The 23,352-nt window shown below is 50.8% G+C and overlaps 1 protein-coding gene across 1 annotated transcript in view; it reads left to right on the forward strand.

Moving 5' to 3' along the window:
- Nucleotides 1–23,352, forward strand: part of UROC1 (urocanate hydratase 1) — a 40,614-nt gene that overhangs the window by 9,980 nt on the left and 7,282 nt on the right. The window contains exons 4-18 of the mRNA XM_004738669.3: nucleotides 45–104; nucleotides 422–550; nucleotides 680–741; nucleotides 4,709–4,775; nucleotides 4,863–5,006; nucleotides 6,539–6,627; nucleotides 9,134–9,196; nucleotides 9,501–9,680; nucleotides 9,984–10,081; nucleotides 10,856–10,928; nucleotides 12,584–12,705; nucleotides 14,300–14,370; nucleotides 17,470–17,568; nucleotides 19,833–19,932; nucleotides 22,687–22,768. Of these exons, the coding sequence (XP_004738726.1) occupies nucleotides 45–104; nucleotides 422–550; nucleotides 680–741; nucleotides 4,709–4,775; nucleotides 4,863–5,006; nucleotides 6,539–6,627; nucleotides 9,134–9,196; nucleotides 9,501–9,680; nucleotides 9,984–10,081; nucleotides 10,856–10,928; nucleotides 12,584–12,705; nucleotides 14,300–14,370; nucleotides 17,470–17,568; nucleotides 19,833–19,932; nucleotides 22,687–22,768 (1,439 nt within the window). The remainder of the gene's footprint in view (nucleotides 1–44; nucleotides 105–421; nucleotides 551–679; nucleotides 742–4,708; nucleotides 4,776–4,862; nucleotides 5,007–6,538; nucleotides 6,628–9,133; nucleotides 9,197–9,500; nucleotides 9,681–9,983; nucleotides 10,082–10,855; nucleotides 10,929–12,583; nucleotides 12,706–14,299; nucleotides 14,371–17,469; nucleotides 17,569–19,832; nucleotides 19,933–22,686; nucleotides 22,769–23,352) is intronic.

The following is a 23,352-nucleotide window of genomic DNA, read 5'->3' on the forward strand; positions in this document are numbered from 1 at the left end:
GACCTCCCAGCCCCCCATCTCAGATGACATCATGTCTTCTCCAGTTTCCCCAGGAGCTCGTGACCTATGGAGGAAATGGACAGGTGTTCAGCAACTGGGCTCAGGTACACTGGACTGTATGGCTTTCCCCCCACCGTGTCTTCTGGCCTGGTAGGAGCTTACAACCCAGGGCTCAGGAATCAGGACTCAGGTCTCTGCTACCCTGATGCCTGAGATGCCAACACTGGAGATACTCAGTGTACTGAAGGTTCCAGGCATTACTGGAGGCACCCGGATCCATTGGAGAGTAATGAAGGCCTGGGGGATGGGGCACTGGCAGGACTCCTGGGGCTGTGTGAGCTCTCTGGGCCTGGGTGGTAACTTGGGAGGCGGTGTGCCCTCTCACCTTACAGATCCCTCCATGCTTTCTTCTTCCCTGCAGTTTTGGCTGACGATGTCCTACTTGTCGCAGATGACGGAGGAGCAGACCCTGGTCATGTATAGTGGACACCCACTGGGTCTCTTCCCCAGCACCCCCTGGGCCCCCAGGCTGGTCATCACTAATGGGATGGTGGGTCCTGGGGCAGCTGGGCATGGTCATGCCTTGGGGCAGCGGGAGACCTGGGTGCCCCCAACACCTGCCTCCCCATTGTTTCCTCTGTGCCGCCCCCAGCCCTTGGCTCCCATTCCTCTTTTCCAGGTCATTCCCAACTACTCCTCCAGGACAGAATATGAGAAGCTCTTTGCCATGGGAGTCACAATGTAAGCCCCAGCTCACTGTTACAGTTTTTATTAAGGTGTTTCTACCTCAACCATGCTTTATGTTTTTTTTCAGCCATGCTTTATTATAAAACTATATAGCAATATTAAAAACAATTTGAAAAACAGTCACAATGGCAGTACCAAAGCATGATTTCATGTTGACATATTCCCTAGGAGTGTTTGTGGATATGCATACTACAATTTTCATACATTTATGAGCAAGGGAACAATTTGGATCCTGTTGTTATGTTATGGACAATTTCAAATAGACAAAACATTGTAAGAATTAACAGTGAACACTGAGATTCTGTGTTTAACACACTACTGATGTCTGTATCCCCTTTCTATCTATCCATCGTCCTTCTATCCATCCATCTGATCAGCTTGGTTTTTGATGCTTCTGAAAGTAAGCTGATATGATGTCCTGGAATTCAATATTGGTTTACAGTTTTTTTTCTTTTAAAGTGAAATTTACATGAAATGCACACAACCTAGTGTGCCATTTGATAAGATTGACCAAGGTGTGCACATTCCAACCCTGACCCCAAGATACAAAGTACAACCATTTCATTTGTCATAAAATTAATGCAGGCTCTGAATTACAGACTTTCCCTTCAAACAATATAAAAAGAGCTACAGTGGAAGGGAAATCCCTCTCCCATCCTGTACTCCCCATTTCGGGGGAGTCAAGTCTGTGTCTTTCCAAACACTTCTTACGCAGGTGGTTACAGATGTAGGTAGACCCTTACAGGCCCTCTGCACTAGCCCTTCTACCTCTGACAATATTGTTTTCTTTCAGGGACTATGTCTAAGTGATCCTTATTTTACCTGCATTGTTCAACTGTAGCATGATTTATTTTACCCCCTTTCCCTCTGATTTGTGTTGTTTCGAGTTCTTTGGGCTTATAAAGAATGCTACAGTGAATGTTCTGATCTGCATATTTTTGTGGATCTCTGGAAGTGTTGCTCTAGACTAACCATGTAAAACCATTACCGGGACCTACGAAGTGGATCCCCTCCTCAGTGAGCTATGGACAGAGGCCACACCAAGCAGTGTTGCCTCACAAGGTCACTTTATTCGTACAAATGGGGACATCACAGGGAATAACGTCCAAAGGCACTCTCCCAGTGGGGGCAAGCAGGTCCCTTTTAGTAGGACTTGGGATGAATGTTCCTAGCGGGATTTTAATATTGAAATGAGGCTGAGGTAACTGTCAGGCACAGGGGTTCAAATGTTTCTTCTCCCATTCCAGCAGTTTCTTCCTTAGTTTCTAGAAGAGGAAATTGACAGGCAGGACCCTCTAGGCATTTCCTGAGTTCAGGAGTCAGTCCTGAGTTTGAGGGATCGAGGAATCTCGCCAGTGACCAAGTGTGATCAGGTCTGTCCTATTCAGAGCCAGTTACCCAGGCCTCAGGCTAATATTTTATAATATAATCATCATAATAGTCACCAAGATTTGTAGATATCTTCACATTCGGTCCTTTACCCAAGACTCCGCACTAGGTGCCCTTCTCAGCCCATTTTGTGGAGGAAGAAACTGAGGCTCAGAAACTCAATTCTTTTTCTGGTTGGTCATAAGTAGTTACCATTACTGTTATTTCCTCTGAGGCCCGACAGCCTCTTCTGTGCCTGTGGAAGCAGCTGTGGGGTCAGAGGTTCCACCCAGGATCTGCCTCTTGGATCCGGTGCCTCCTAAGTGTGACGTTGGACAAGTGAGTGTGCTTCTGATTTGTAGGTTGAGGACGGAAGTTTCAAGAGAGTGGAACTGCAGAGTCAGACCCATCTGCCACACCTGAGGGTTGACCCAGGTGCCATGGGCAACTGACTAAATGGATGCAAAATGCCCATGGGTGGAAGAGGTTTACTCCTATCCAGGATCTGAGAGCTTCTAACTAAAGCAAAGCCTCCTTGCTACCAGTCAGACAAACACAAAGCTACAGATAGCTACGAGTCCCAGGGAGGATGTGGAAAAACAGGCAGTCTCAGATTGTGGGCAGGTCGAGGTCCATCCAGCAAGGCTGGGGGTGGCCAGGAGGACTACATCTCAGCAGCTGGGGTCAAAGTTCCAAGTGCAGTGGACTTGGAACTGTGGACAGTCTTACCTCCAAGAGCTATTTTGGGAGCAACATGCAGTGGATAACTTGAGCACAAAGGGCCAAATCAGAAGAATTTAAAATCATTTCCCAGCTCTGGTGCATATCCCTATGTAACCTTGGAACTTGGATCCTGTCTCTAAAGAGAGAATTTAATAGCTCCTCCTCAAAGAGTCTCGTGAGATTTCATGAAAGGATAGAAGGGACACTGTTTTCCGCATAGTGCAAAGGGAGCTCCCCGAGCACTCTGCTTGATGTTTGTGGGCCTACTAGGGAGCCCTCCTTCTGGCAGACGTTAGGGGACCATGCAGCCTTGTGGACGTGCGATGGTTTCACCCTTTGCCCTGGGAAAGTATTTATCATCTTAGCACTATTTTTTATGTTGTTTAATAGACAACGTTCCAATGCAAGGATAATGCCTCCCCCTTTTTTAGAAGATGCAGAGGTTCCACATGGTCTGGTGCCTTATCCAAATTATGGGATAGACGCAGCATCAGACACAGATCTGCAGGAATCAGGATCCACTGTTGGTTCAGCAGAGAGGAGGGGCTGGAGAGAGTTGCTGGGGGACAGGAACCCGATAGAAACGAGATAAGGAGTTGAAACTGAAGAAGGAGTAAAGCAAGCGTCCATAAGCCCTGGAGGATCTCCTTTCATCAGTGGTCCTCAGGGAGGAGGAAGGTACAGGCAACAGAAAAGTGCTGTCCTCCCCTTGTTGCATTGCCAGAAAATTCAAGAGTTTGATGATTATCAAGTGATGGACACAGACATGCACATGCATTGCTGGTGACAGTCACTTTGGCACTTGAGAGTATGTTCATATTTGAAATGTTTGCACCTGACGACCTAGCACTACTTCTTCCTGCTTCCTTCCCCGGGCCCAGGGAGAGGGATAGGAGGCATCTCACTGCCACTGTGGGGTGCGTTGTTTGCAGAGTGAGGTCAGAGGGGCAAACATTCTGTGGCTTCTGATATTGCATACTGTGGAGCCATGAATAGGAGTGGGCAGGATCTGTGTGGATCGTTGTGGGATGGCCTCCACTGCTGTTGTGCCCCCTGTGGAAACGGTACCACTACCTACACAGTGAGGCCATTTATATAAATAACACCCCTACTAATGACAGTAACCGTACAGCAAACGGTGCTGAGTGCCCTTCAGGGCAGTCTGCCTCACTGAGGCACAGCACACACACCTGACGTTTGTGGCCAGGTAAGTTTGGATACACGCCGGAGCTGTGCCAGCCCCTCTCTGAAGACACCTCCCCTGCCTCCTGCAGCTCAGTGCCAGCCCTCCCGCAGGTAGACTCCCCAGTGGAAGGTCATTGAAGGTCACAGAATGGAATCCCACAGAATGTACTTCTTCACATCTGGCTTCTTCACGGAGCCACTTGACACACAGGAGGACATGGGTCATTTTCTTTGCCACATGGCATTTCATTGTGTTCATAGTCTGCAGTCGCTTCTCTGTCCTCTGTGTCCTCTGTGATGGGTATTCCAGCTGTTCCATGGGGTTGGCTGCTGCAAATACAGTTGCTGTGAACAGTGGTGTGCTTGTCTTTACGTGGGTGTGAGCCTGCACAGTGGAGGTGCTGGGTCACGCTCAGCCTCCATCAATATGGTCCCGTAGTCCCCAAAGTGATTTTACCAATTACAGTACAGTTTTGAATAAAACAAAAATCTGTTTAGAAAAGATCCAGGAGGCCAGAGGGGACAAGAATTGGGGGGACTATAGCTTTATCTCTGTTTCCCTTTTTAAAAGGAAAATATATTAATGTATTTGTGGGGAATTAAAAAGGAAATTTAAATTATGTAACACATGTGGAAGCTGTGCCTGCTCTGGGCTCACCCCTAGGCTTGCCTTCTCTGTGGGCAGGTACGGCCAGATGACAGCAGGCAGCTACTGCTACATTGGACCCCAGGGAATTGTCCATGGCACAGTGGTGAGAAAAAGGGCCATGCCTGGCTGCAGGGGGTGGGAGGCTGATGTGCTGGAGGGGACAGTGAGTGCCTGCCTCTTCTCCTGGCAGCTAACCGTGTTGAATGCTGGCCGACGGTACCTGGGTGTCAAGGACCTCACTGGGAAGGTCTTTGTCACTTCTGGGCTGGGCGGAATGAGTGGTGCACAAGCCAAAGCCGCAGTCATCGTGGGGTGCATCGGTGTGATAGCAGAGGTGAGCCCAGTGGCGGGGGTATGTCTAGGAACATAGGAGAAATCCTGCTCTCTGCCCACCTGCTTCCTCCCTCAGTCTAGAGACACTCACACTCACACTCCCAGCTGTCTCTTCTCTCTCCACCACGCAGAACTCCCTGGGGCGGGGGGGGGGTGGGGGCGGTGGCATTCCAACGGCAGTTTATGCCTGCTGCCTGATAAGTGCCCATCACCTTCCACAGTCAACATTTGCGCCTTCTGTGGGCACTTCTCTTATCCCACCAAATCCCTGGAACACGGCCGGTGGATAATAAATATGGATAAATGAGCATAGACCTCTCCAGCTCAGACAGGTCACAGTCGGGTGGGGGGGTGTGGACTTCAGGAGAAGTGTTGCAGGTGGCGTTTGCTCAGTGGCTCTCACGGCTTTCTTTGGGAGTGCCAAGGAGAGGAAGGGAGCCAGGGAGAGGAGGCAAGGAGCTTTAAGACAAACCTGGTTGGGGTAGGGCGTACCTTCTCATGGGAGATGTATTTCCTGCTTTCGGGGGACAGAAGAAGGCCTGAGTGTCCTTGCACAGGCGTCTCTTAAGTGACTTGTATTTAAAATAATCAATATGCCAGAGTGGCACATTTTGGGGGGCCTGCCTTCAGCTCCTACACAGAAAATAAGTTACAGCAGCTAACGTTAGCTCACACAGAGCTCATCCCCTGGAATCTGCAGGAAAACAGCCTGCGTTTTTAAAAAGCCTTGACTTCCCCTTGCCTCATCCTCAACCCTCATCCTCATCTACTTTCCTCTGTATCTTCAAAACGTGTTTGCCACAGAGAGAACACTCAGTAAGTATTTGTAATAAGATTCCCAAAGAGTAAATAAGGAATCCTAAAAGAGAAAGAGAGAGAGAAGCCTTGGTGAAACACAACTTTGTGACTTACACTTAGTTGATACTAAGCCTGTGTCATACATTCTTGTACTTCTTAGGAGCCCACCTGGCTTTAGGTAACAGAAAATCAAACTATAGCAGCTTCCACAAATAAGGTTTTGTTTTTCTCACACAGCCACCAGTGCTGGCATTGGTCCAGCAGCTCAGTGATGTCCAGCCAACATCTCTAGATTGTCTTGGATTTCCCTCGTGGTTACAAAATGGCTATCCCAGCCCCAGCCATTTCATCTCCATTTAAGACAGGAAGGAGGGAGAAAGGAAGTGCCACCCCTTACTGACTCTATTTTAGCAGGAAAATAATATTTGAGAAGCCCCTTCTTTTACTTCATTGATCAGTATTGTATCAAATGGAAGTTTTTACCTAAAAGGGAGGCTGGAGACAGTGGACAGAGTAGTTATGGTTCACTTGGACTGGGGATGAACATAGTGTCCTCTTGAAAATCTGGATTCTGTTGATAAGGAGAGTAGGAGGGGGAACGCACATTGGAAAGCAGCTCACAGCATCTGCCCTGATGCTCTGTTACAAAATTGGGGGACCTGCATGTGGGATGGCATCTTCCCAGTGGAGGCTGACATGCCCCGTAACTGGGGACCCTGCATCTCATGGTCCCAGGTGGATAAAGCCGCCCTCATGAAACGCCACGAGCAAGGATGGCTGATGGAAGTGACCAGCAGCTTGGACCACTGCATTGAAAGACTCAGGTACAGTGCCTGACACATGAGTGTGGAAATGTGGGGAGACCCCAAGAAAGGGCCTAGAAGCTGGGCTGCTTTACATGGGCCTGTTAAATGCCTGACACTCGGCCACAGGTGGTGCCTCACCAAGGGACCCCACAGAAGTTGGACGGTACCAACATCACAGGACCCACTGTGGGGTTTGAATCATGACCCCGAAATCAAGAGCTGCAGGCTCTCCTGATCGAGCCAGCCAGGTTCCCCTTCTAACTCCATCAGAATATCTCAGTGGTCACTAGGGCTGGGGTGCAGGAAGCCCTTTAAGTTCTAGTACCTGGTGGTCAGACACTCGCTGCTAAATGAGTTTCTTGAGGTTGAGCCACCATTTTGCAAAGACTGTGCCTTGTATTTCTCACTGTTGTGGCTCCGTGCCTAGCTGAGAGCCTGGCACATAGCAGGTGCTCATCTAATCTGCTGGAGGAAAATAAGCCTTTGAAAGATGGAACTGTTCCTCAGAATGACTCCAGGTTGGGGGTAAGTGGGTCTTCCTCCTCACCCATGCTCTGGTTCTCTGGGTGGAGGACAGGGGCTTGGCAACATTTCCCTCTGGTGTGATGTCTTCTAAGGTATTTCAGTGGGAATGGGGGAGGACTGCCCTGGGGGCGGCTGATCCAACGTCATTTTGTTTGTTTGAAAGAGAGAGAGAGAGAGAGAACACTAGGGGGCAGGAGAGGGGCACAGGGAGAGTGAATCCCAAGCTGACTTCTGGCTGAGCATGGAGCTGGTAGGGTTGGTCTCATGACCCTGAGATCATGACCCCAGCCAAAATGGAGAGTCAGACATTTCAGCTACTGTGCCACCCAGGTGCCCCTGGGGGCCGGTTTTTTGAAGCATCTTCTCAACTGATTTGCTGTGCAGAACTGAACTCTGTTTGGGGAGGACACACCGCTCAACGGTTCTCCAGCCCTGCTGCAATTAGATTTGCTCAGGGCTCTTCAAAAGGGGCTTATAGGAAAATGTTCAAGCACATGCTGAACTGGGAGATACTCCCATTACCAGGATCTTTTAAAAATCCTACTTTGACCCCATTGTACCCCTGTGTAAAACTCTCAGGTGAGTTTCCATTGAATATAGGAACATAGGAGAGATTCCAGACTTCTAGTGGGACATGGATGGGTCTGGCCTGATCTGACTCCTATCCCTGTTAATTCTGTTGAGCGTCCTGAACATACTCACACACTTGCATACATGTGCTTGCACTCGTGCGCACACACACACGCACACCCCGAAAGAATCAGGTTAGAGCCATGTAACAGGGTGCCACAAGCAGCCCGAGGGGTTATACTTCTGCTCCCTGAGCTGTGGAAGACACAGATGGGAGTGGATGAGCCTCTGGGAGTGGGGACCTCGTCCCCATGCTGGTCCTGCTGCTGGGATCGATCCTGTCTTCCTTCTCCACTGGTCACTGCTCCTGTGCTCCTAACTGCTCTGGAAATATATGCCTTTTCCCACTTCGTTTTCTTCCATTTGGGAGCGAGGAGCATGTTGGTTCCGCTGGCATCTCTCTGCAAAGTGCGGTGTGCAGTCAACCTGCACCTTTGAGTGAGCGCCCAAGCTCCCCACCTACTGTTGCTTTCTGACACTTCTCCTACCTGTGAGGCTTCATGTATTAAATCTTCTGTGGTTTTCTGTCTATTAAATATGCTGCCCCCCCTTTTTTTGTCCTTTTATCTCTCCCAATAACGTTTGGAGTCATTTAAAAAAAAAAGATTTTATTTATTTAGTTGAGACAGAGAAAGAGAGCGAGCATGAGGGATGGGGAAGGGGAGAGGGAGAAGTAGACTCTCTGCTGAGCATGGAGCCCAAAGTGGGGCTCGATCCTAAGACCCTGAGATCTCAAACCGAGCTGAAGGCAGACGATCAGTCAACTGAGCCACCCAGACACCTGTCTTTTTTTTTTTTTTTTTACAATTTATTTATTTTAGAGACATAGAGAGAGTGTGAACATATGCAAGCGCAGTGGGGAGGGGCAGAGGGGAGGAATCTCAAGCAGACTTCCCACTGAGCATGGGACCCAAGGCAGGGCCCCTCTGTGGGGCTCAGTCTCATGTTCCTGAGATCATGACCTGAGCCAAAATCCATAGTCAGACACTTAACAGACTGAGTCACCCAGGAGCCCCTGGAATCCCCTTTAGTGATGTCTGCAATTTTAGGATCACCTTACATGAGTTCTAGAATGATCCCCAACAGAGCACTAACAGCAACAGCCCTGATTTTGTGAATCCCCTGGAGAAGGCTTGTCACTGTTGTCATCTCCGTTCTCTCGTCTGGAGCATTCAAGTCTGCTGTTACAGTTCCGGGTCCTCAGAAGACACGCCTCAGAGGTTGCTGCACCTTGGGCTGGATGCTGACACACACAGTGCTTTCTGTGACCTCCAGGCTCTTCTGCGTTCTTGCCAGCTTGGTGTTGGTGTTGGTGGACATCTGCGGGCAGGTGTGATAGGCCGTCTGCTCTGCTCTTGTGCCCTTCTAGGGAAGCAAGGAAAAGGAAGGAGGTGCTCAGTCTTGGTTACCATGGCAATGTGGTGGATCTTTGGTGAGTGGGGGATGGGAGTTGGCAGGCTGGGGGACCCTGGGTGAACCTCCCCCTCCAGATAGGGTACTGATGGTGGCCATGTGCTCCCAGGACACAACGCTTCTAAAATGTACTCAGCTAAGCTCCACTCCCAGTTTTCAAGGCCCAGATCCTGGCCTGAGCTCATAGCAGACTTCCTGCAGATGTTCCTTTGAGAGAGGAGGGCAATCTCCTCCCAGCAGGCCTGTGAACTCAGGCCCCAGGGCATGCTTACCCCTGCCCTGGGCAGATGCGTCCCACATTGATCACCCCTTGTTTTCCCCAGGGAGCGCCTGGTCCATGAATTGGACACAACAGGGGAGCTCTTGGTGGACCTGGGATCAGACCAGACATCCTGCCACAACCCATTCAATGGTGGTTACTACCCTGTGCAGCTGGGCTTCGCAGAGGCCCAGAGCCTCATGGCCTCTGACCCTGCTGCATTCAAGGGCCTGGTCCAGGAAAGGTGATGAGGTCCCAGGGCTACTCCGGTGTGTGTGGTGGGGGGAGAGGGGTGCAGGAGCTTTTGGACTGGTTAACTTAGGCCTCTGCCTGGTTCTCCAGGGGCCAACTGTGTGGCCTTAGAACTTTAACCTCTCTGAATCTGTTCCCTCCTCTGTCCGAAGGGAAGGAAACAGCAGAGCTGGCTGAGCCCCATGGGGTGCGGTGGAGGGGTGACAGGGGTGAGGCGCAGAGAGCCTGCTCTTGCGACCTCTCGGTTGGGGCGGTGGGGAGACAGGGCTGACCGTGAACCACTGGGCTCTTGCAGCCTGAGGAGGCAAGTCTCAGCCATCAACAGACTGGCCAAGGAGAACTTCTTCTTTTGGGACTATGGCAATGCCTTCCTCTTGGAGGCCCAAAGAGCAGGTGAGACACAATGAAGGCGAGGTGAGGGGCCAAGACCCTGGCACTGGGCACTCTCCCTTCTCACCAGCCAGGAGTGGACCTGGCAGGTGCCCGGCGGGAAGAGGGGCACGGCATGCAGCTTTCACTGTGCCCTTGCCCGGGGCCTTCTAAGAGCTGGTCCCACCAGGTCCTTGGCCTCTGGGCCTCAGTTTTTCCATTTGTCTTAAGAACATCTGGTGCCACAAAGAGTTGGTAGGATGCTTGGATATAAGGTCCAGTGAGGGGAATATACAGCTTAACTTTTCTGAGAAGGAAATTATTTTTTAAAAATGTAAATTCAATTTATTAACATACAGTGTATTATTAGTGTCAGAAGTAGAGGTGAGTGATTCATCAGTCTTATATAATACCTCGTGCTCGTACCATCATGTGCCCTCCCTAATGTTCGTGGGAAACTTTTCTGTAGAACAGGTGACTCATGCTGGAAGGTAAAGTTCAGATGATACAAAGCTACACAGAGGAAGGTGGCCCTCCAGCCCTGTCCCTGCACCAGGCCCCCTCCTGGAGTTCAAAAGTTCTGGTGGGCCTTTGGGGGCACTGAAGGACCTGGCACATGAGGGCAATGTGGACATGCCCCCGCCCAGCCCCACAGCAAGGGCAGACTTGCTATAGTCTTTGCCTGGCCTCTGTTTAAATCCCCCCCTGGAGAGGGGTATGAGTCCTCGCCTCGAGGCAGTGTGGCGCAGCCCTCAGACCCTCCAGCTGATTCTGTTCGGCTGGCTGCTCTGCCGACAGGAGCTGACGTGGAGAAGAAAGATGCCAGCAAGACGGAATTCCGCTACCCCTCGTATGTCCAGCACATCATGGGGTAAGTGATGGAGTCACTTCTAGCCTCTGGGTCCTAGACACTCAGGTTGGCAAAGTCCTGAGGTAGGGAGAAACAGGAGATAATCCGAGGGAGATCTGGCTGAGCAGGGAGGCCTCGGGGTCAAACCCAGCAACACAGGGACACGGGATGGGAGGCCTCAGGATGCTTCTGGAAGGTTCACCAGCCCATTTGCACACAAGATGGGACCAAAGAGGGAGAGAGGGAAGAAAGGCGATGGTCTCCTTCTCAGGTTCACTATGGGTGAGGAAGCAGAGGCTCAGGGTGCCACACTGCCAAGCTACATACAGCAGGGAGCTGTCCAGAGAGGAGGGTGGGCTCAGGGGACAGGTGAGGGAACAGGGGACAGGGGACAGGCCAGGGGCCTAGAGCCCACCTAGAAAGGTCAGTTTGCCTAAGGAAAACCTGGTCAAGCCCCCCACTTAATGTTGCTCCCAACTACTTCGATTTAGCTCATTGATTTTCAGGTTGTCTTTGTAACAACACTATAAAGGAATTTCTGCCTGTTTGTATCCCAGCTCCCTGCTCCTGCAGCAAGAAATGATGCAGATCTAAGAGGAGGGACAGAGAACACTGAGGGGAGAGGGGTAACACTGAGGGCAGAGGGGCTGATGGGGAGGGGGGAATGATGTAGGAAAGATGTTAGAGTTGGAAGCCAATAGCCAAGAAATATTTCTAAGGACATCTTTGGTGCAAAAAGGTGGTTTTCTTAAAGCATGAGGACAGGACCCATGGGCACAAAGAACTGCATCGGTGTCATGAAGAGTGGCGCATTATGTACTTTCAAGTTGGATGGGGGTTCAGGGATAGCAAAAGCCTCTAAGGAATTCTGGAAGCAAGGTTTCCAGGACCTTGAGGAGGCTAACTGTTGTTGGGAAAAGATAATTTATTACTGTCTAATAAAACCTTAGTCGTGAGACCCTTCAGATGTACAACCGTGGGCCATATGCCTGAGGGGTGATTGCCAACATGTATTTTAGGGAATAGAGATAAAGGAAATTTCCAAAGGAATTTTTATATGTTAAAGTAGACTTACAGGATCCTTGGGGGATGAGTGGTTGGGCTAGGATTGTCTTTTGCCCTTAGTCAAGTATTAACATGGAGGCAGTTGAGTCCCTAGAAGAATGTAACTCTGCCTGTTTCAAGGACTTATCAATGGGCTGTAGGTAGTAAGGAAATTTAACCATTTTCCTTCTGCCTTTGTTTCCCACATCAGGGGCCTGAGGGAGGAGGGGATCTAGGGGAGCAGAGAGGCTGAGAGGGAGGTGGGAACAGTGAGGGAAGGGAGACTGAAGGGAACTGGGGAAGGGAGGTGAGAGGGAGGAGGGAACAGGGGAGAGAGGCTGAGGAGGCGGGTCGGTGGGGGGGGGGGCGCTGAGCGGGGAGAGGGGACCTGGAAGCTTCTAAACTTGCTGTCCAGTTAGTGGCTCAGGGGCTTGCAGCAACAATTCTGGACACAGGATAACTTCACTATGTGTGCCCACATCCAAGCCCCCCCAGCCAGCATACAACCTTCACCCCTCTCAGTTCTGCAGCACCTGCAGGCCTTCCCTCCAGGTTCACGGCGCCCCCCCGCCCATCAGTGGGTGCAGCCAGGCTGGGGAGCCCCGAGGCTAGGAGGCATTTTGTCTTTGCAGGGACATATTCTCCCTGGGATTTGGGCCTTTCCGCTGGGTGTGCACGTCAGGGGACCCCCAGGACCTGGCAGTCACAGATGAGCTGGCCACATGCGTGCTGGAGAAGGCCATCGCTGATGGAGGTGAGGCTGTGGGACGGGCGACGCTGACAGGCAGGTGGCCCAGCAGCGGCTCCAGGGCAGCCCACCCCCTTGACGCGGCCCCCTTCTCTGCTCACCTCCAGCCTGCCGCCCCCGCCCCGCAGGCGCGAGCGCTGGGGGCCTCGGGGTCGTGCCTGTGCACGGTGCTCCTGGTTCTCGCACCTTTCTGCTGTGCCCGCTCTGCTTTCCCCGCGTCGGAGCTCCTGCCCCGGCCCGAGGCTTCTCCGATACATAGCGCGGCTCTGCCTTCACGCGCGGATGGTGGTGGTTGACCCTCCACGGACGACCGGCCCCCGCCCCTGGTTTAACCTCAGTCCCTTTAAGTGTAGTGGATTTGACGTGTCGCTTATCACGTGGAGAGGAGGCGACGAGAATTTTAGGAAACGTCCTCAGCCATCTTAGCTCCTACCCCCACTTCTCCGCAGCCTTTCTGCAGGTCCCGGGCACCTTCTCGCCAGTTGTCTGTGAGGGTCCTTCAGCCTCGGAGGCTCCTTTTCAGACCCCAGGGACCGTTCCAGGCTCTGGGGGCTGGGGGCACGCCCAGGTTACCCGGATGCAGGGTGTGGGAGGAGCCAGGCGGGGGCGGGGCGGGCCGGGGAGGGTCGGGGTGGGGGCGTCGCTGGGGACCGGGAAGAGGAGTGCCGGGAAGGCCTCCCGGGAAGGGGAAGGGAAGTAGCAGTGCTCTCTTAGATATCCTCCAGGTGCTAGGGGAGCTGGCGGGCTGGTGCGTGTCCATCAAAACGCCCTCCGGGAGGAAGCCCTAAGCTGGTGCACCTGCTGGCCGCTGCGGTGTAAATACTCTGGTTTCCAGCGAGGCTGCACACGGAGCTGCAGCCAGCTCTCCCCCAGACACGTAACCTCAAGAGCACAGAACCTGGTAAAAGGTAGTGAAGTAATTTGGCAGTGATGACTTGTGAGCATTGCCTTCATTTTTAATAAAAAATTTTTAAAGTGTGAGTTCTTAAAAAAAGTCCCGAGGAACACAGCTACCCTCTGACTCCAGCTCGCCCTCCACACTTTACCCTACTGGCCTGTCTTACTGAGATAGGCCGAGCTTTGTTCTACCTCAGGGCCTTTGCATTTGCTGTTCCCTCTGCCTAGAGCACTGTTCGCTCAGATCTTTGTGTAGCTAGTTCCTTCTTAGCATTTAGGAGGTAGCTTGACCATTACCTCTGCAAAGACTCCTTTGGCCCCCCTGACATCCCCCCCCCCCCACCGCAGTGAGTACCTCACCACACTTATTTCCTCCCTGGTGTGCAGCAGTCTCTGTTCCCAGTGCCTGGCACAGCACCTGGCCTACGCTGAGGACTCAATAAATGTTTGCTAAGGGAATGAATTATTAGGCGGGGGGGGGGGGGTCACACACATCATGTGACTGTTGGCATTACTGATTCCAGAATTCAGATGGCCTGGTGGGGTACTGAAGATGGGAGCTTCCTGACCCTGTGTCTGGGCTCCATGATGCTTGCAGGACAGATGTCTGCTATGCTGAGCACTTGCCAGCGGGAGGGCCCATGCCTGAGCCCCACAGAACAGGGGACCCTGGGGCCTGTGACACCCTACTTTCTCCCTGCAGTGAACCTGGCTGTGAAGCTGCAGTATATGGACAACATCCGCTGGATCCGGGAGGCCGCCAAGCACCGGCTGGTGAGGGCTTGGCCTGGCGGGAAGCAGGGGTGGGCCTCTGGACTGCCCTCCCAGAGGTGGGGGGCTGGTATATATGAGCCCCAAGATGGTGCCAACATACCCTGTGAGACTGCTTAGGTGGCAGCGTCCTTGGCCTCATAGGAGACAGCAGCAGCCACCTCATCCAGCAGGCCTCTGAACAAAGAAGCCTGGTGCCTTTCAAATGGTGCCCTGGGGCCCTGGGGCAGTGACCAGGGTCAGTTAGGTCATTGCTCACTCAGTTACTCCACAAGTAGCTCTCTTGAGTCAGGCCTCCTGGCTTTTCCTCTGTGTGGCCTGGGGAGAGTGGCTCAGTCTCTCTGAGCTTCCCGTCTCAGCTGCGCATTGAGATGCCAGTGACTGTGTGCACACCCGAGCTGTGGTGGTGTGCATACTTGGAACAGGCCCTCTGGGACAGTCTGTGCAAGAGGCACGGCTAGGCCCAGGGCTGAGCAGAGATGCATGCCGCTGCCTCGTGTCTGCTTACATGCATGTGAACATGGATCAAGGTGATGCTGGGTGGGGACTGCTTTATACAGACTGGTCAGAAAGGTGTCTCTGAGTATGGAGTACACAATAATTATGGAGAACATACTAAGTATGGAGCTGAGTTGTGAGTTTGGGTCTGAAGGCTGGGAGTTTGGGGGATGGAGGAGCTGCCCTGTGACAGTCAGGGAGGTACAGGACCAACGGAAGCACAGGCCCTGAGGCAGCAGCAGGCCTAGTGTACTGGGGACAAATGAAACACGAGCATCTGGCTCACATGCCTTTGGCCACAGACCTCGATGAACAGACTGCCTGCTGGACACACATCCAGACTAGTGTGTTCCTGGCCTAGAGGTCCTAGGGCCAGAGAGGGACTCCCCTGAGCACTGTCCCTGCTCCTGGGCTCCTGGGGCCCAACACTACCTACCCAGACTCCTCCTTGGCCAGTGATTGGCATACGTGTTTCAACCACAACCCCCATGTCAACAGTGGTCTCTGTGTCTGCTCAGAATCTGAGACGACCACCCCACTGTTGGACTTGAGAATCTGGGCTGTGGGGAGGTTGGAGCAGGAGCAGAAATGTGTAGGGCCAGTCTGGAGGTGGCCTGGAGAAGACAAGGACCTGGCCTTGAGGGAAGGGCTCCCACAGAGCAGGAAGGGGCTAAGGGGAGTTTGGGAGGTCAGGGTCATGGGGAATGGCCCTCTGGATGCCGCTACAAGGGTGATAGAGAAGCAAGACTGTCTCTTCTGTGTTTGAGTTGAAGTTTTCTGGAGGTTGTGTTCTCCATACTTACTTCACATTGCTCTTTGCCTTAGGGAAAGATGGTGATCACAGAAGGCCATCCTTTTGTTTTTTTGTTTTTTTTTTTTTTTACATTTTAATTGAGTTTCTTTTAAGGTTCACTCTTGATGGAGCTGGCAATCCTATGCCCATTCCTCCTCGATTTTCTTTTTCTGGATCCAAGACATCTGAAAATCTCTGCAGTGCTGATTTCTAGTATAGTCCTTCCCACATGACTCTGAGGCAGCTGGCGGGAGTCTAGTAAGGCTGTTAGCAAGCCACATGCAAGAGAAAAGTGGTTCAGCTCACTGTGCTGGCCGGCACCTCGGCCCAGACAGAGCTGTTTTCCAGCTCAGGGTCAGGGCTGCGGCTCCCTCCGGCACCCACTACTGAACCTTCCACCTCATTCCAGGACGAGTGGCCAGGCAGTGGAGAGAAACACCTACGTCCCCTTTGGAGAATCCAGGGTTTTTCAGTCTCAGCACAATTGATGTTTGGACCAAATAATTTTTTTTTTTTCAGTTGTGGCAATATATACATTACCATAAAGTTTTCCACTTTAACCATTTTTAAAGTGCAATTCAGTTGCTTTGTGTACCCTTACATTGCGTACAACTATCACCACCATCTGTTTCCAGACTTCTTCATCTTCCCAAGCTGAAACCCCACCCCCATTCAGTATGAACCCCCATTCCCCTCCCCTAGCCCCTGGCGGCCACCACCGTACTTTCAGTCTCTTTGTATTTGACTGCTCTAGGGACTTCATGTGAGTGGGATCGTGTAGGACTGGTCCTTGTGGGACTGGCTTCTTTCACTCAACATGATGTGCTCAAGGTTCATCCACACTGCAGTGTGTGTTAGAATTCCCTTCCTTTTCAAGGCTGAGTAATATTCCATTGTCTGCACAGAGTGTATCTATTTTTCTTGTGCATTCATCCATCGATGGACACCTGGTGTGCTTCCACATTTTAGCTGTTGTGAATAATGCTGCTGTGAACAAGAACAACCGCCAGCTGCCTCAAATATCAGTGCGAGTGCCTGGGGGCTGGATAAGTCTCCGTTGGGGCAGGGGGTCATGTTGTAGGATGGTTAGCAGCACCCCTCCCATGCACACGCCAGCAGCACCCAAATATGTATCCAGGCTTTGCCCCTGCTTGAGAACCACTGTTCGTTTTCACTTGCTGCCGCTTCCATTTCGTGGGAGCGACCTGTCTCACCCTCCAGAAGGGCTGCTCTTGGTGTTTTGTCCACAGGCGCCTGGCCATGCCACCTAGGACTCAGGTGCTTGTGGGCAGGTGGCTCAGCCTCTTGCCCCAGTATTTTCGTCTATAAAGTGGAGCTGAGGATGAGGATCCCAGCACCTTCCTCACAAACGCAGCAGTGAGCGATGGTGTGCAGAGAAATTGCGGCTGTGCTGGGCACAATCTGAAATTGCCTTAGGTGATGTTCATATTCTTTTTATTGAGAGGACTCAAGCCGGAGTATACTCCTAATAGGTAACACCGCGAGAGATGGGCAGGTCAGGGTTTCAGAGACCCCTCATGGGGTTAAGCCTTGAGGCGCTGGATCACAGAGGGGCATCTGGGGGGCCCGACTGTGTGTGGACACGCAGAGGGTCAGCGTGGTGGCATGGGGGGGGGGCTGGACGTGAGGGCCCGCCTCAGGCCCACAGACTGAAGAGCTATCACACACCTCGGGGTGCTCCACAACCTGCCTTGAGGGGACTATCTGGCTGCTGGTGGACCTGTCACCCAAGTTGCTGCCTGCACATCACTAAGTCACCGAAGTGCCTCTTCTCTACCTTTTCCCCGCAGGTAGTGGGGTCCCAGGCAAGGATCCTGTACTCAGACCAGAAAGGCCGTGTGGCCATCGCTGTGGCCTTCAACCAAGCCATCGCCCGTGGGGAGATCAAGGTAACACATTCTGGGCTGCAGGATGGAGGCCTCCCCTTGTCTCCTTGCCATCAGCGCCGGCATGGCCCGGAGGCCCCGTGGTCTGTGTTTGTGTCAGGTTGCAGGGCAGATAACTGGGAAGCAGGAGTGAGGAGACTTGTCCTCAAAGCGAGCCTCTGATATGGTTCCTGCTGTGTGACCTTGGGCAAGTCAGGTGCTGTCTCTGAGACTCAGGTGCCATTTTCTGTTAACCCCAAAGCCTAGGTGTGAGGATTGAGTGACTCCTCTTTCTTGAATTACCTTTTTTAAAAAATTATCTTTTTATAAACTATGACAAACTTTCCTAGCTTTCCCCCATTTTATTCCCAGTCAGCAGCCCACCATGGAGGACCTGGAGCTCTGGGGACACCCATTTGGAAGGCTGTTCCGCAAAGCTCTTTCTAGTGTCCCTGGGTTTGAGAGTGCCAGTGATCAGCTGTGAAAGGGAAATCAGACTGATGAACATGATGCCTGTCCTGGTGGGTGGTTGTGGTGGTGGCAGGGACAACAACCCTAGTCCATCTCAGGGAGCACTGCCAGAGCTCAGCATGCCTAGGAGGAGGGCTGGGGCCGCTCCACCAGGACTCTCTCTAGGCACACTCTTGTCCAGGCTGTAGTTGGCCGGTTAGCACGGAGAGCAGGGAGTCTTTGTCATTCATTCCACACGCTTGATTGGGCACCTCTTCCATGCCAGACTTGTTTTGAAGGACTGGGGACTCCGTGGCAGAGAACAAAATAGGCAGGGTCCCATCCTCATCCACGCAGTAGGGAAGAGAAACTGATGTTGCGGGATAAAGGTATAAGTCTAGAGGGAACATCAGATGGTGATGGACATGAGAAGAAAGTGAATGGCGGTGAGGGGGTGTGGGTAATGGGGTAGAAGTGGCAGGGAGGGCGTGATGAGTTGGGAATGAGCGGTGGCTTTCGACGGGGTGGGGATGATGGGGTGCAGGTGAGGGGTAGGAATGAGTGTTGACTTTAGACGGGGTGGTCAGAACAGGTCTTCTGAGTTAATGGCTGTAGAACTGAGAGCTGAATATCTGGAAGGTGCTAGAATCTCTGGGGGATGGCAGTTCAGAGCATACGTGAAGAGCAAGCTTGGCCTGTTTAAGAAAAGGAGAAGAAGGCCTCTTAATTCAGAAACATGGGGAGTTCCCCTTTCAGCAAGATACCTCCTCTTACGCTGGGAGCCTATGCAATTCTATGACAACTGGGAAGGGCTGGCCATAGGGCTAACCATAGGCCATAGCCCTAACCATAGGGCTAGCCATGGTTCCTTTGTGAGACACTCAAGAAAGATTCCAGTTTGGTGCTGGAAAGAGCTTGCTTGTTGCAGCTGTGGGCTCCACTGCCTTCCTCCTCCTGAGGACAGCCAAGTGAAAGGTGTATCTGGGCCAGACTAGCACTCACCTCATGCTTGTGGGCACGGAATGTGCCCCTTTGCCCCAGCACCTTTACCTCTACCACTTAATTATTCCAGTTAGAACTTTTTTTGTAATGGAACCACCCTGTGCCTGGCACAAGGGAGCCTGGTTGGCCTGTCCTTAGCCATGACCCCACTCAACCATCAGGGCTACACTGTATTCTGTCATTGGGGTACAGAGCTGCCGACCTCCTGGCACCACGTCACAGACTTCCAAGCAGCCTGAGATCTTTTGGGAACAGGAAGAATTGCCAACACATGCATTTGAAATATTAAACCCCCTGTGCTTTCACCATTTGAAAAGTCTGTGTCCTCACAGAGAACGGCAGCACAGGAAGGATCTTGGTGATTTCCTTATCCAGAAAACCAAGGCCCAGAAAGGAAGCATCCACTCGGCACCCCTGCCCCTTTCCTTAGCATGCAGACTCAGGGGAAAGCCCAGATTCTAGTATACTGTGTATGGATTTAAATCCCAACCTGTCCACTCACCAGCTCTATGTCATTGGCAAGTTTCTTCTCCTCACTGGACCTCAGTTTTCCTGTCTATAAAACAGGCATGGTAACAGGCATAGCTATCTGGTTAGAGTGGTTGAGACTACCCAATGAGCCAATACGGCCATAACACGTGGGTGGCCTGCACGTATAGAAAGCACCCAATCTGTGGAATGAACCTGTTGGTAGCTACAGGAAGCCATCAGAAACATCTATGCTTTCTCTTGTTGAGGAAGGTATATTTCCTGGGGGAGCGATCTAGAGGGTTTCTGGTGTGTGCCAGGCAGCTATGGTAGACACTGCCGACATCTCATTTCCTTCTCTGCTACAGGCGCCGGTGGTCCTTAGCCGAGACCACCATGATGTGAGTGGCACGGACAGCCCCTTTAGGGAGACCTCCAACATTTACGATGGCTCTGCCTTCTGCGCAGGTGAGAAAGACAAAAAAAATTTTTTTAATTGTTTTTATGTTGGATTTGATTTTGTTTAAAAATCAGTTGATTCATTTCAGTCAGTCATAATGATGCAAAAAAGGTTCTGGCATCTGAGAGACTTGGCATAGGGTGACCAGCCCAGCACACAGGGGTTTTTGGGATCTGGGATATCTGGTTTTAAACTGGGATAGTGTTACACAAAATGGGACAGCTGGATGCTGTAGACTCAGGTGTGTTCCTGACCCTGTCACTTGCTAGGTGGTCCTCAGCAAGACACTTCTAGTCTCTGAATCTCAATTTCCTTATGTGTGAGATGGAAATAACCACAGTACCTACTTCGGAGGTTTGTTGTGAAGAATGAGGTGAATTAATATGTGTGGAGCTTTAGGTCATTGCCCTGCAGCTGGCATTCAATAAGGTTATCTGCTGCACCTGATGTTACTCTTCTGCTTCTAAACCTACTACAATCATAATCACCACAGAGGCTGGTGGGTTCTAGTCCTGGCATAGCTCATTCATTCCCAGTACTTGGGGGTTCCTTCCATTATGGATGGGATCTCAAGGAAAGGAGATAGACACTCAGGAACCCCATCTGTATCACTTTTTTCAAGGAGTTGATATATTTCATGTAAGTTATCAAATTTATAGGTATAGAGTTGTATTCCTATATTTATCTGTCTAATGTCTGTGGGGTCAGTTGTCATGTCTCCTTTGTCAGTCTTGATATTGGTCATTTGTGTATTTTTTCTTTGTTCTTGATCAGTCTGGTTGGGAATTTATCAAATTTGTTGATCTTCCCCACAAAAAGAAGCTTCTAGTTTCATTCATTTTTTTCTATTGCTTTTTTGCTTCCAAATTAATTGATTTCTGCTCTAATCTTTAGTATGTCCTTCCTTCTACTGGCTTTGGGTTCGACTTGCTCTTCTTTCTCTGGCTTCATAAGGCAGAAGCTGAGGTTACTGAATTGAAACTTTTTTTTTTCCCTAATAGAGGTATTTAATGCTCTGATTTCCTTTTAAACACTGCCTTAGCTGCATCCTGACAATTTTTAAATGTTTTTATTTTCATTCAGTTCAAGATATTTGTTAATTTCCCATAAGACTTTCTCTTGGATCCATTGTTACTTGAAATATCTTCTTTAATTAATTAAATTTTTTTTTAAGAGAGAGAGTGTGTGAGTTCAGGGGGAAAAGGGCACAGGGAGAGAAAAAGAGAGAGAGAGAGAGAGAGAGAATCTTTAGCAGGCTCCATGTTCAGTGTGGAGCTCAAAACAGGGCTCAATCTCATGATCCTGAGATCATGACCTGAGCTGAAATCAAGAATAGGAAGCTTCACTGACTGAACCACCCTGGCACCACTAGAAGTACCTTTTAAAATTTCCAAGTTTTAGGAGATTTTTCAGATACCTTTGTTACTGACTTCAGGTTTAATTCCATTATGGTCTGAGAACTTACTTTATATTTGTTCTGTTCTTTTAAAATTGTTAAGAGTTGTTTGGTGGCCAGAAGATGGTCTATCCTGGTGCACTTGAGAAGAATATATATTCTGTGTTATTTGGTGGATCCTGCAGATGTCAGTTAGGTCAGGTTGGTTGATAATGCTGTTCTGGTCATCTGTATCCTTATTGATTTTCTGCCCAATTATTCTGTAAATTAAATATAGAGAGAGTGGTGAAGTCTCCACTGGTGTTTGCGGATTTGTCTGTTTCTCCTTTAGGGTCTTCAGCATCTTTGCTCTGAGTATTTTAAACCTATGCTGTTAGGTGCACACTCGTTTCAGTATCTGATGTCTTCTTGGAGAGCTGACATCTTTATCATTGTGTCATGTTTCTCTTTGTCCCAAATAATATTCCTTGCTCTGAAATTCTCTGATATTCATATAGTTTATATTCATACCTGTGGCCACTGTAACAAGGTACCACAAACTTAATGGCTTAAAACCACACAGATGTGTTCTCTCACAGTTCTGAAGGCTGGAAGTCTGGAATCAGATCTGGTGAGCTAAAGCCAAGATATGGCTGGGCCGGGACATCTAAAGAGGTCCTAGAGGACGTTTCCCGGCCTTTATTAGGTTTTAGGGCTGCGCTTCTTGCATTTCACAACCCAGTATAAGGAGGAGAGTGTTCCTAGGATTCTCCCTGTCTTCTCTGGGAACACCCAGCTGGGTTTTGGGAAGAAGAGCCTGCTAGGAAACCCACACATTCTTATATCTGTGTCCCAGAGGTCTCAAGGTTTCAGGCAAGCTCATGCTTGTCCTTTAGCAATTTGTTAGACACACGTGTAAGGTGACCAGATTCTCTGTGTAAGGGCCTCTCTCTCCCCAGATTGTAATGAGTTGGTTGACCTGGGACCTCAGTTCTCTGATGGGGACAAGGACATTCACTAATTTGTAGTTACTTATTTTTTGTTGTTGTTTTGTTTCATTTTAAGGGTGGGAGTGACTCTCTTGGCTCTCTGCATTTATGGGCTAAAATCAGTACCACCATCCCTTTAATTCTTTTGTTCTTTCTGCTTCTGGAGCACTTTATCTGGCCTTCAGAGCTGGAGGACATAACTGTACAGGTTAACAGTGGGTACTTGGGCACTTGTCAGTACTCCAGCTTTGCGTGGCTCTGCAAACATACATTGTGGCTGTTTCTAGAGTCTGTCCTTCAGGCCCCACTCAGCCCATTGTCTCCCGGGTCAGAGCCTGGCCTGGCCCCTAGCCCGCGGCATTCAGGGAATAATGGGGCCGTGGCCTCTGTTTCCGCAGACATGGCTGTGCAGAACTTCGCAGGAGATGCCTTTCGCGGTGCCACCTGGGTCGCTCTTCACAATGGCGGGGGTGTCGGCTGGTAAGGTTTTTGGAGAACTGGGTGCTGTGGGTGTGGGCTGGTGTCAAGGTCTCAGGAGTTCCCTCGAGGGTCCTGGGCCCTGCCTCCCCTTAGCTCCCTCTGTTAAGGGCTTTGCTGTGATGTGTTCCTCATGTGAGCTGGAAATAACAGGACATGGCCGAGCCACTCTACCTTTCAGGGTCTTACTTGTCACACTGGACACAAAGGCTGTAAGAACCGTCCCTACCCTTATCCTGTCCATTTTCCCTTTGCTTTCCCAGATGTTTTCTCAGGAATTCTCAGTGCTGTCCTAACCCAAGCCTTCTTCACTGATGTTGTCCTGGGCAGCTGGGCTGGGAGGCGGGAGACCTGGATTCTGGGGTCCTGGGTCCCTGGCTCACAGCTCTGCCCTGCCAGGCCTGTTTCCAGTCTGTGTCATGAGGAAATTGGGGTTTGCAGGTGGGTCTTATTCCAGCTGACAGTGACAATTCCATCATGAAGAGGTCTGCTATTATTCTGCACTCCTAGTTCTAACATGTGGGGTTTTCCCACACCACCAGGCAATTCTTTGACGCCCAAATGGGTGTCCACAATTCAACTCAATT

This window comes from Mustela putorius, unplaced genomic scaffold (assembly GCF_011764305.1).
Source record: "Mustela putorius furo isolate JIRA1106 unplaced genomic scaffold, ASM1176430v1.1 tig00003850_pilon_pilon_pilon, whole genome shotgun sequence".
NCBI classification, from domain to species: Eukaryota; Metazoa; Chordata; class Mammalia; order Carnivora; family Mustelidae; genus Mustela; species Mustela putorius.